The 12,363-nt window shown below is 31.9% G+C and overlaps 1 protein-coding gene across 2 annotated transcripts in view; it reads right to left on the bottom strand.

The window, feature by feature from the left end:
* Nucleotides 1-12,363, bottom strand: part of LOC118186037 (zinc finger FYVE domain-containing protein 1-like) — an 84,773-nt gene that overhangs the window by 22,534 nt on the left and 49,876 nt on the right. For both annotated transcript variants that reach the window (XM_035356025.2, XM_035356033.2), the window contains exons 9-10: nt 7,519-7,689; nt 744-903 (exon numbers count right to left, since the gene is read on the bottom strand). In XM_035356025.2, the coding sequence (XP_035211916.1) occupies nt 744-903; nt 7,519-7,689 (331 nt within the window). The remainder of the gene's footprint in view (nt 1-743; nt 904-7,518; nt 7,690-12,363) is intronic.

Raw genomic sequence — 12,363 nt, 5'->3', positions numbered from 1 at the left:
AATGAAGATGATATAACAGAAATTTTTTATTGCAATGAAACCACAATCATGAATCAATTAATGGACGGTGAAATTTGTAGTATGGTTCTAGATCCAGAAAATACTGCTACTGATGGTGAAGAAGGTGACAGAGAGGTTATTGAAAATGAAAAGTTTTGATTGACAACTTAATCAGAATGCTTGACAAAGCAATTAGACTTGAACAATAGAACTTTGTAACTAAACAAGAAATTACATCTGTCTATAGAATTAAAGAGAAAATATTAGCACAAAAAACGAAGCAATGTAAACAACTTATGTTGAAAGAAATGTTTAATAAAGTAAACAAATAAATATTAAGCTTTCTTTTTTGTAAATTTTGATACCCGTTAGATCATAAATCACAATTTCATTTTTTTAATTTTATAATTTCTACATGCCAACTTACTGGATGTAAATTGATGATGTAATACCTGTAAAAATTCCAAATCCGGAATTCCCGAACAGTTCAGATCTCAGACTTTGTACTGTATTTTGGATTGTTATGTATATTTTTTTAACCCAAACAAGATTAGAAGGCTTATATAACTTTTTCTACTTTGTCATAATGTTCAATGGCACATTACTTGTTCTAAAAACTTAAATGTCAAGTTAAAAAAAAATTCTTTTAAATTCCCTTTTTTAATTAACAATATATTCAGACCATAATCCTTTCATTCAAAGTATAAGGAAATTCAATTTCTAACATAATTAACAGCACTTACCATCAGTATAGCAATTATTACACACTCGCACAGGTGAAGTACCCCATGTTGGCACAACACGAGTTTTTGATGCACAATCTTCACAAAAACCTCCACCACAAACACGACAATGATGCTTTTTTTCAAGACCTTCAAAGGATTTTTCACACAGACCACAATGCTACATAGAGGAAAAGATATATTTATTGTAAATTTTCAATACATTCTTTAAAAATACTACATGGTTGGCTTTATACCTAAATTAACCTTTACATCAAACTTACAGATGTGGGAAAACATATTAAAAACTAAACTAATTCCCCTTGCATACAATAAATCTTGCAGTGGATCCAATAAACACATGTGGAGAATATTTATTGTCAGTGCAAAAGTAGTAGGTTTTTAACATTTAAATAGCTGAAGTTTTTGTATGATGATATGTACATGCCTGTAACAAAATTTAAAAAAAAATTAGCATTCTAATACTCCTTGAATACTTTTTATGCCTCCATAATTTTACAGAACATAATGGCCACCACAGATGAATGATTCCTTACTTCTTCATCAAAATTCTATGTGATAAAAGTTTATGGCACAGGCTAAACACACACTGAAAACATAGCTTAATGCATTTTTAAAATTAATGCCTTGTTTTTAACTTTTCTGTAGTTTAATTATAGTACATTCTGAATTAATTATTCAGACTTTATATCATGTAACTTATAAACAAGGATACAACATCAAAATAAAGGTGCATTTTGAATGACTTGAGCTCAAAGTGTTTATATTTTTAATATACATGTGATGTTATACAGTCAAAAGTCGTTAATTCGGACACCCATAATCCGGAATGATCTATAATCCGGACCTCAAAGCTACAAACTTTCTGCGCATGTGTCGCGTTCACGCATGCGCACAGGCATTTAAGAGTGCGCATAAGACCTTTATGTTAGCTTTAGTTTTCCACATGCAAATTTTGATTGGAGGTAAGCTAACGTGGTTGCCGCTGATTGGCCGATGACATCAAGATCGGCGGGTTAGCCGAGTATAATATATATGTACGCCGGTATCGGCGAATCTTGTTTTTTTTTTTTGGTTTTTTTTTTTTTTTTCTTGTTCTCTTGTGTGATTATCAGTTAGCATTATGCTAGTTTGCTTTCAATCAAATGATTTTAAAATGTAAAGGCTACAGTGTTAGCTTTTTTTATTTTATTTACGGAATAAAGCAAGAATTTTATTTAGTTTAGTCTTAGCTTTATTTAAGGGAAGCATAACATGCTTTGCCTTTATCACCACTGCCAGCAGGGTTATGGGCCCAGCGCCAACAGCTAATCAGTCACCCAGTTCAACTCAGCATTGAAGGTGAAGAGGGCCGTTATCCACGAAAAGAAGCTGACCTGTCTTAGAAGTTTGTTCAAGTCGTTGTGCTCACACTTAATTGAAGATGTCATTACTACCTGAAGGTTTTGAGTTATTAAACCATGACAACTGGGATCGATGGAAAGTCGACATGAAAATGCTGTTACTGGATAGAAATTGTTGGAGCTTCATAGAAGACAAAGAAGAAGAATTAGATAAAAGTGCAACAAGGCGTGAAAAGCAGGAGTTCACACTGAGGGAGAACAGAGCCCTCACTACATTATATTACGGAATTAAAGCTGAGTTCAGGCCGCTGATACAAGAATGTTCAAGTGGTAAAGAAGTGTAAGAAGTTCTACAGAAGCAATTCGAACTCAAAACAAGAGCAAGGATAATTCAGTTACTGGATGAATTTTTTAGTATTAGATATACGCCAAATGAAGAAATAGGATTATTCATCGCAAGGATAAGAATGACTGCAAAGAAGGCTGAAGCTGATCACAACTTGGCAGATCTTTTTAATGGATTCCAGGCAATAAGGAGATTACCCCAGGAATACTCCGGCATTGTACAATTGATCTATAGGTGGAAGGACGAAGATTTTACGCTGGAAAGAATTGCTGAAGAGCTGGTAAGGGAAGAAACCCGACTTCGCCAGGTAATTGCCGATTTAGAAGACAGCAAGGTAAGCGTGTTTAATACTATTAGTTTAAACGCAGGGAAAGATAAAGTTGAAAATAAAACTAAATCTAAGAAAAAAATGGGGAATATGAGAATAGGACCTTATTTCAGATGTTATAAATTTGGGCACTTAATTGCTCAATGTAAAGAAAATGTAAGTAAAAATCAGAAGTTTAAAATAGACGATAAAAATGGACAGTTTAAAGATAAAGAATTAATGTTAGTAGAAAATTATGTAACAACTACAGATAAAGGAGGTAATGCAGATAAATTTAATTGGGTCGTAGATACTGCAGCTACAACTCATTTCTGTAATAATAGAAATTTAATGACAAATTTCGAAGAAATAAAGTGTGAAAATGTAGGAAATTGTGAAAGTAAAGTACTAGGAAAGGGTACTGTCAAATTTGCAGTAAAAGTAGTAAAAGTAGGTAATCGAATAAATTGGATTGAGTTAGATAATGTGTTATATAATCCAAATCTAAGAAGAAATTTATTATCGGGAGCAAGGTTAGAAAAGGCTGGTGCTCATTTTGTGATTTCAAAAGGGAAGATGTGGATATACTTTAATAATTGGGATAGATTATGCTGCGCTAAACGATATGATGGACTTTATCATGTAAAACCATTTAGATATGCAACAGGTAAAAGGGAAGCTGGTTACGGTACAGAAATTGGAAAGTTAAATAAAGTAGACGATGCAATGCTATGGCATCGGAGATTTAGCCACGTAAATTTTGATTATATTAAGAAAACTAGTAAGAATCAAAGCGTGAAAGGGTTACCAGAAATTGAAAAACCAATAGAGAGGTGTGAATCGTGTATTATTGCTAAATCTAGTAGAATAACTTTTAAAACTACTCCGAAGAGATCTGATAAACCATTGCAGTTGGTTTATTTAGACGTTTGTGGCCCACTACCAGTTCCATCTAAGGGTGGGAGTAAATATTTTCTTGCTATTGTAGATGACTATAGTAGATTAGTAACAGTGTATTGTATGAAAAATAAAAACGAATCGTTCTACAACTTTAAGAATTATCATAGGCAAATGGAAAGACTGACAAATAGAAAATTAATAAGTATACGCACCGATAATGGTGGAGAATTCTGTAATAGGCAATTCAAAGGGTACTTAGCCAAAAATGGAATTAGTGTTGAACGTACGAACGCGTACACCCCAGAAGAGAACGGTGTGTGTGAACGCTTTAACCGAACGGCATTAGACACAGTTAAAGCTATGCTTAAAGATGGGAAAATGGGAAAAGAATGGTGGGCAGAAGCTCTTGGCTGTTTCGTACATACGTGGAACAGAGTATGTCATAAAAGCAACCGAACCCCTTATGAAATGTTCCTAAATAGAAAACCCAGTATTTTAAAGTATTTGGTTGTAAAGCCTATGTTGGCGTGCCAAAACAGATTAGGAATAAATTAGAAATGAGGTGCAAAGAAGGAATCATGGTAGGATATGCGAAGGAAACTAGGGGTTATAGGATATGGCTGCCAGAAGAACGCAAATTAATAGAAACCTGTAATGTGAAGTTCGATGAAAAACTGTATGCAGCAAATGGCATCCTGGAACAGAAATTAAAACCTAAATTTAAAAGACTAGAGGAATCTGAGCAATTAGCAGAATCAGATGAAGAACAGGAAATTTCTACAGAAGAAATAAAGTTGTCAGATGACAAATCTACTCCGAAAGAAGTATCAGACTTAAACTGGCAAAGAAAAGCAGTTAAAAGGCCAGATGGAACACGTACAGACATATATTATTATGTAGAAGGAACAGACACCCGTTTTAGATCCTATAATGATATTGAAAAGTATTGTGAGGCAAGAAATATTAAATATGAAAAAGATAAGTTCGATTTTAGTGGAAAAAACGAACACTCGGGGAAAGTTAATTTCGTAGAACAGGAGACTAGCTCTGTGTCTGAAGAGGCAAATTCCGTAGAAATAGTTATCCCACAAAATTTTAAAGAAGCACGAAAATCAGTAAATGCTGAAGAATGGGATAAGGCAATGAAAGAAGAAATCGACACAATAAAGAAAAGAAAGGTTTGGGAATTAGTCGAAAAGCCAGAAAATAAAACTATAATAGGAAACAAATGGGTCTATACGCTAAAAAGAAATGAAAAGAATCAAGTGGTTAGATACAAAGCACGCTTAGTAGCACAGGGATTCAGGCAGAAAAGAGGTGAAGATTTTGATGACGTTTACAGTCCTGTAGTAAATTTTTCAATCATAAGAATATTTTTCACTATACTGGTATGTTTATATGGATGGACTAATTGTCAGTTAGATGTAAAGAACGCATATTTATATGCAAACCTAAATGAGAAAATATATATGACCCAACCAGAGGGATTTATCGAAGAGAAAAATAAAGTGTGTTTATTACACAATGCCATTTACGGTCTACATCAAAGCGGCCGTGAATGGTTTTGTGAATTTGAAAGTACTTTAGAAAATCTACATTTTAAGAAAATACAATGGTGTAATTGTGTTTATAAGGGTTCAAATGTAATTCTCTTGTTATATGTAGATGATATTGTGATTTTTAGTAAAGATCAATATAGTATAGATAAAGTAATTTCACAGCTGAGTTAAGTTTTTTGATCTTAAAGTATTAGGCAAAACTAAAACGTTACTTGGAATTGAATTCTTAGAGAATGAAAATGTGTAAGTTTATCAACTATGGAAGCAGAGTATATCGCCTTATCTGAAGCAGCGAAGGAATTAATGTGGATGAAAAATGTCTTATAAGATGAAATTTTAAAGTTTAATTTAAGAGAGTGTAAACTATTTTGTAATAACAAGTCTGCCATTGATTTTTCTAGATCGCCAATAGAAAATCGCTGAACCAAGCACATAGACGTAAAATATCACTTTGTTAGAAGACTAGTAAATGATGGAGTGTTTGACCTTGAATTTATCACCAGTAAATTAAATACTGCCGACTTATTTACAAAAGCAGCGACTGCTGTTAATTTAAGAAAGTTTTGTTTAGATGTTTTCAGTGTTTAAAAACAATAAGTGTTTTTCGTATAATAGAATTGAACTATGAACTTCTGTGAAAGTTTTGTTTTTTTCTTTGCATGGGGAAAAGAGGGCCATTTGTTGGCTTTAGTTTTCCACATGCAAATTTTGATCGGAGGTCGATCAGTGGTAAGTTAACGTGGTTGCCGCTGATTGGCCGATGACGTCAAGATTGGCGGGTTGGCCGAGTATAATACATATGTACGCCGGTATCGGCGAATCTTGTTTTTTTTTTTTTGGTTTTTTTCTTGTTCTCTTGTGTGATTATCAGTTAGCATTATGCTAGTTTGCTTTCAATCAAATGATTTTAAAATGTAAAGGCTACAGTGTTAGCTTTTTTATTTTATTTATGGAATAAAGCAAGAATTTTATTTAATTTAGTCTTAGCTTTATTTAAGGGAAGCATAACACGCTTTGCCTTTATCACCACTGCCAACACTTTACGGCTGCGAATATGTTTGTGCACATGCGCGTTTAATGTGTAACGGAGGTATAAGCTAAGCTAAAATTATCTAATTCAGTTAATGTTGCACATTGCGTTGCTCCTTAATCTTCGAATTGGATGCGGCTTATTATTTTTTGCAGACTTTTAGAACAATTTCATAAAAGTAAGCTTGAACTTTCGATTATGTCAAATAGAATTTCCGATATAAATTTACTAATATGTAATTTGTATCTACAAAGCGAAAGTATGTTTTGAAATCCGAAATCTGTTTATCAATTTCACGTGGGGGATTGGAAGTTGATCTGTCAGCACTATCCTTATCTTCAGGGCAGATGTTTTTATTTTATTTGGCTTATAATTCCTTACTAAGTGTAGTATTTCATGTCGATGTACCCCGTGTTTGATATGATTTAAATCAAGTTCCTCCTCATTATAATTCGCTTTCGATAGTGAAGAAAGTGACCCAAAGGTTATTGAAAACGAAAACATTTCGATTGACAAATTAGTCGGTATTCTCAACACAGCAATTATAGGACTTGAACAGCGGAACTTTGTAACTAAACAAGAAATTATGTCTGTTTAATAGAATTAAGGAGAAAGTATTATCACATGAAACGAAGCAACTTAAGATTGAAAGAAATGTTTAATAAAGTTAACAAATAAATATTAAGCTTTTTCTTTTTGTAAATTTTGATACCCTTTAGATCATAATTGTTCTTTATTTCATAAATTACGGTTTCATATTTTTAATTTTGTAATTTCTGCATGCCATCTTACCAGATTTAAACTGATGATCTATAATCCGGAATCGCCGAAGTCCCGACGAGTCCGGATTAACGACTTTTGACTGTATTAGTTTTCACACTACTCAAAGATAGGGGGGCAGAGAGTTGTTATTTTGCTACAAGTTTCACATTTCTTCATTTTCAACTGAAAACTATGACAAAGAGCCCATTCTAATTGCAAGCACACTATATCATACAGTAATGTATATCAACATTTTAAATAAATAAATCTAAATATTATTAATCATTTGTAATCAAACCAGTCACCATGTTTTGATAGTTTGAAAAGTTAAGATTACCTCAACACAAACTTTCAAAAAATACAAACAAGTTTTATCAGTCTGTACTGATTGATAAAGTTAAAAAAAACCACAAAAGGGAAATTGAAAATTTTTTTTCAGTTCAATTTCAAGATTTTCTTATTCTCTCCCCATGCATTTTATTTAAAAGACCATAAATTAAATACGCCCATATATTTAGAAAATCTTACAGAAATTCGGGAATTGGGGATCCAGTAAGATGGTGCTATTTGGTCAGCTACCCAACTGGAAAGAACTTTAGTTGGCTTGGCCCCAATATTAGTAACAACTTCAGATACAGTGGCCAAATTATCAATAACATATTGCGCTGTATTTTTCTCTTCACAGTTTGAGCCATCAGTCTAAAAGAATAAAAAAGGGAACTTTTTAAGTACATAATATATGTGAATTTTCACAAATAATATACATAATGTATAAAATCATATACTTAATGTTATCGTTGAATCATTTCTAATTAATTTTTTAAAGAAAAAATTGCACATTTCAGTCAATTCTATCAACTTACAAATGATGGAAGAAGTCTTTTATTTTCCGATTTTGACTTATTTGATGAACAAATTAATTTCTTTACTAAAGATTATTCATTAGATATATCTATGTTCATCTTAAACAAATTTAAGTATCTGTATAAAGACACAAAAACAAAAACAAAAACAAAAAAAAAAAAAAAATTCATTTAATTTCAGCACAATTAATCTACTTACCACTTTCTTACCTACAGAACACTAGGATGAACTGTAAGTATTGAAATTTCCCCACAGTTTTTATTTTGAATTTTGACAGAATAAATACTTGAAATTGATGTAATGCAACTATATGAAAAAGTACTATAATGTTATTGAATGTGACCATGTTATGATGCTTCAAATATTTTTTTGACTAATCCTGGATAATAAAATGCAAATTTCTATTCAAATTTTACACATCTAAAATCTTTCTACACATTTAAACAAAACAAAAAACTTTTCAGTTTGTTTATAAAAAAAATTGCTCATTAGCTAACTTTTTACAGCATTTTAATTGTAAAGTCCTAATTATAGGAAACTTTTACAAACCTTAAATTTATCAATATATTACAGAGTATATTCACAAAGCAAAATTGCTATATTAAAATAGAACAAATATTAATTAATTAAAAAAAACTATGTTGAGATACACTAAAAGAAAACACACCTAAAAGTCTGCACCTTTCACAAAAATACATTTGAAGCATTTTTTATGCAAAGATGAAAGTTTACATTTTTTAAATATATAACTATAAATAACTGAAAATTAAAATTTAATAAATCTTACTTAAAGTTAACTGAAGTTACAGCTAAAGTGAGATTTTGCAGCTAAACTACCAAATTAAAAACATCTAAAAATGTATATTCATTGATTGAGCTTTAAAAGTTTTCTTTTGATTTCATTATATCCCACACGATATAAAACATATGCTGTTGCCTGTGCTTGAAACTAATATTCTTAAAGTCATTTTAAACAATCCTTGGAGAAATCTCACTTCTTTTCAGCTATTCAAAATAATCACAAATTAACGAAGAATATTGTTCCTTTACATTATCTTATTTCAATCTAATCTGCGTTAAAGATTTGTTGCATTTTTAACAGGAGCATTATTTTTCATAACATAATTTGATAATTTATTTAAGTACCCAAGTCATCAACAAAAATGCTATGCTGATATAATGTATTAAAATTTATTACTTATTTTTGCTGACCTCATTAAGAAGAAGCCAGGATCATCAGTGCAGAGAAAAGGCATTCATGGCAAGCCATGGTGGTTAAAAAAGTTTAAGAGAAGAAACAGCAACTACAGCACTGTGAGGCATGGAGAAGCAGGAAGCTCAGACATAAAGGCAGCCAAGAACTTCATTGGCATATTCAAGAAACTTATGAATTTGCAGTTTTATCTGCCATAGCAGGTTTTAAATTGTAATTACATGGGTCTCTTCTGGAAAAAGATGCCAAAGCAAACTCATATTACAGCAGAGAAGGCATTGCCAGGCCATAAGCCAATGAAAGACCATCTCCTGCTGTTTTTTTGTTCAAATGCAAGTGGCAATTTGAAAATTAAATTGCTGCTCTTTTACCATTTGGACAATCCACAAGCCTTCAAGAAGTCCAGAAGAGCAAACTAAATAGCATGTGGAAGTCCAACAACAAAGCTTAGGTGACACATTTTTTACAGAATGGATAAACGGTCTGTATAAAAACATATCTGCTTGAGATGAATTTGCCACTATGTACCTTGCTTATTACGGACAACAAAGCTGCATAATCTCCAGGCCTAGAAAATGACCTCCTGAAGAATTTGAATTTATCAAGTTTCTTGCCTCTAAACACCACTCATGGATCAGCAAGTTATTTCAAATTTTAAAAAGCTCTACACTAAAGTACTCTTCGAGTGCAGTTTTGTTGACAACTGAAGAAATTAATTTTACTGTCCAGTGTTTTGAAAGACCAAGCTCATATCATTCCCTGCCTCAAAGGAAGGGGTCATCAAGAAATGTCACTTCTACATGGAAGAAGTTTTGGCCAGATAGCGTTGTTAAACACAACTTCGAGGGATTTGAACAACTGCCTGTAGAGCTTGTAATCAATGAGATTGTGTCTCTCGCCAAGATTATAAGGCTACATTTGGATAGCATTAGCAACAATGAGCTACTGGAAGGGCCTTTTGTGACACAGAAAGAAATTGTGAAGATTAACAGCCTCAGCAAAACAACACCCTTCCATCAAAATAAAGGAGATGCTGAAAGCATGGGAAACTTGCACTGTACGTTATGAAGCATCATTCTAATAAAGCAATAGCTAAGCATGCTGCAAATTTATTTAACCTTTTGAGATAGCGTGCCTTTGTTTAAGATGTTCCCTCAAGATGGATGGAATTTGAAAATAATCATCCCACAGGAAGATTTTTTGTCGCTGAGCCTTTAGGAAAAAAAAAAAAAAAAAAAATAGTCCTAATGTCATAATTTTTGGTACTATTTTAGATTATTATTTAAGTTATTATATACATTAAAATTAGCATTTAATAAACTTTAAGCTTTACATGAAAATGTATAAAAAAATTGCTTACTTCGAGAAATTATTTTTGGGAGCACTATTCAAATTATTCTGAAGTTATAATTGATAAAAAACGTTAACAAACTTTAATACCCTATAGTAACCCTATAAGACCCAATATACTAATGAAAAAAAGAATAAAAAAGGATTCGAAGAGATATCAGAAATCCAAATGTTGATCACGTTGTGAGTTAAAGAACCAAGCTCTATTTGTTTACATTATGCTTTCCCTCCTCTCCCACAACAGCTGATACCAATGTTAACTGCTTACTAAGTTACTCAGTAAAAAAAAAAAAAAAAAAAAAAAAAAATTGCTTGCTTCAAGGAATTATTTTTGGGAGCACTATTCAAATTATTCTGAAGTTATAATTGACAAAAAACGTTAACAAACTTTAATACCCTATAGTAACCCTATAAGACCCAATATACTAATGAAAAAAAGAATAAAAAAGGATTCGAAGGGATATCAGAAATCCAAATGTTGATCACGTTTCGAGTTAAAGAACCAAGCTCTATTTGTTTACATTATGCTTTCCCTCCTCTCCCACAACAGCTGATACCAATGTTAACTGCTCACTAAGTTACTCAGTAAAAAAAAAAAAAAAAAAAATTGCCTGCTTCAAGGAATTATTTTTGGGAGCACTATTCAAATTATTCTGAAGTTATAATTGACAAAAAACGTTAACAAACTTTAATACAAAAATATATGAGAAAGACTATCTACCAGAAGAGAAACAAAATCTTCTGGCAGAAAGGCACTCTATGAGCTCAGTCTTTGATAAAATGTCCAGATTCATTAGAAATATCGTCCTGTAACTCTTCTGTAATGAATCTTCACTTTCAATCATTTCCTTTCTCTGATAAATAATGCTCGCTGGCCATAATAAACTGAAGTAAAGAGTTTCCGAAATATAAAGGGAAGTATGCAAAATATAAGTGATGAAGGCAATGAAAAGAATAACAAGACCCCACATAGTGACCCTATAAGACCCAATATACTAATGAAAAATGTTGATCCCATTGTGAGTTAAATAGCCAAGCTCTATTTGTTTACATTACGCTTTCTCTCCTCTCCCACAACAGCTGATACCAATGTTAACTGCTTACTATGTTACTTAGTAAAAAACAATTGCTTGCTTCGAGAAATTATTTTTGGAAGCACTATTCAAATTATTCCGAAGTTATAATTGATAAAAAACGTTAACAAACTTTAATACCCTATAGTAACCCTATAAGACACAATATACTAATGAAAAAAAGAATAAAAAAGGATTTGAAAGGATATCAGAAATCCAAATGTTGATCACGTTGTGAGTTAAAGAACCAAGCTCTATTTGTTTACATTATGCTTTCCCTCCTCTCCCACAACAGCTGATACCAATGTTAACTGCTTACTAAGTTACTCAGTAAAAAAAAAAAAAAAAAAAAAAAAAAAAAAAAAATTGCTTGCTTCAAGGAATTATTTTTGGGAGCACTATTCAAATTATTCTGAAGTTATAATTGACAAAAAACGTTAACAAACTTTAATACCCTATAGTAACCCTATAAGACCCAATATACTAATGAAAAAAAGAATAAAAAAGGATTCGAAGGGATATCAGAAATCCAAATGTTGATCACGTTTCGAGTTAAAGAACCAAGCTCTATATGTTTACATTATGCTTTCCCTCCTCTCCCACAACAGCTGATACCAATGTTAACTGCTCACTAAGTTACTCAGTAAAAAAAAAAAAAAAAAAAAAAATTGCCTGCTTCAAGGAATTATTTTTGGGGAGCACTATTCAAATTATTCTGAAGTTATAATTGACAAAAAACGTTAACAAACTTTAATACAAAAATATATGAGAAAGACTATCTACCAGAAGAGAAACAAAATCTTCTGGCAGAAAGGCACTCTATGAGCTCAGTCTTTGATAAAATGTCCAGATTCATTAGAAATATCGTCCTGT

The sequence above is a fragment of the Stegodyphus dumicola genome, chromosome 3, assembly GCF_044657685.1.
Source record: "Stegodyphus dumicola isolate Sdum_Otavi_A_Nest chromosome 3, ASM4465768v1".
NCBI classification, from domain to species: Eukaryota; Metazoa; Arthropoda; class Arachnida; order Araneae; family Eresidae; genus Stegodyphus; species Stegodyphus dumicola.
This window is presented reverse-complemented; position numbering and strand designations above follow the sequence as displayed.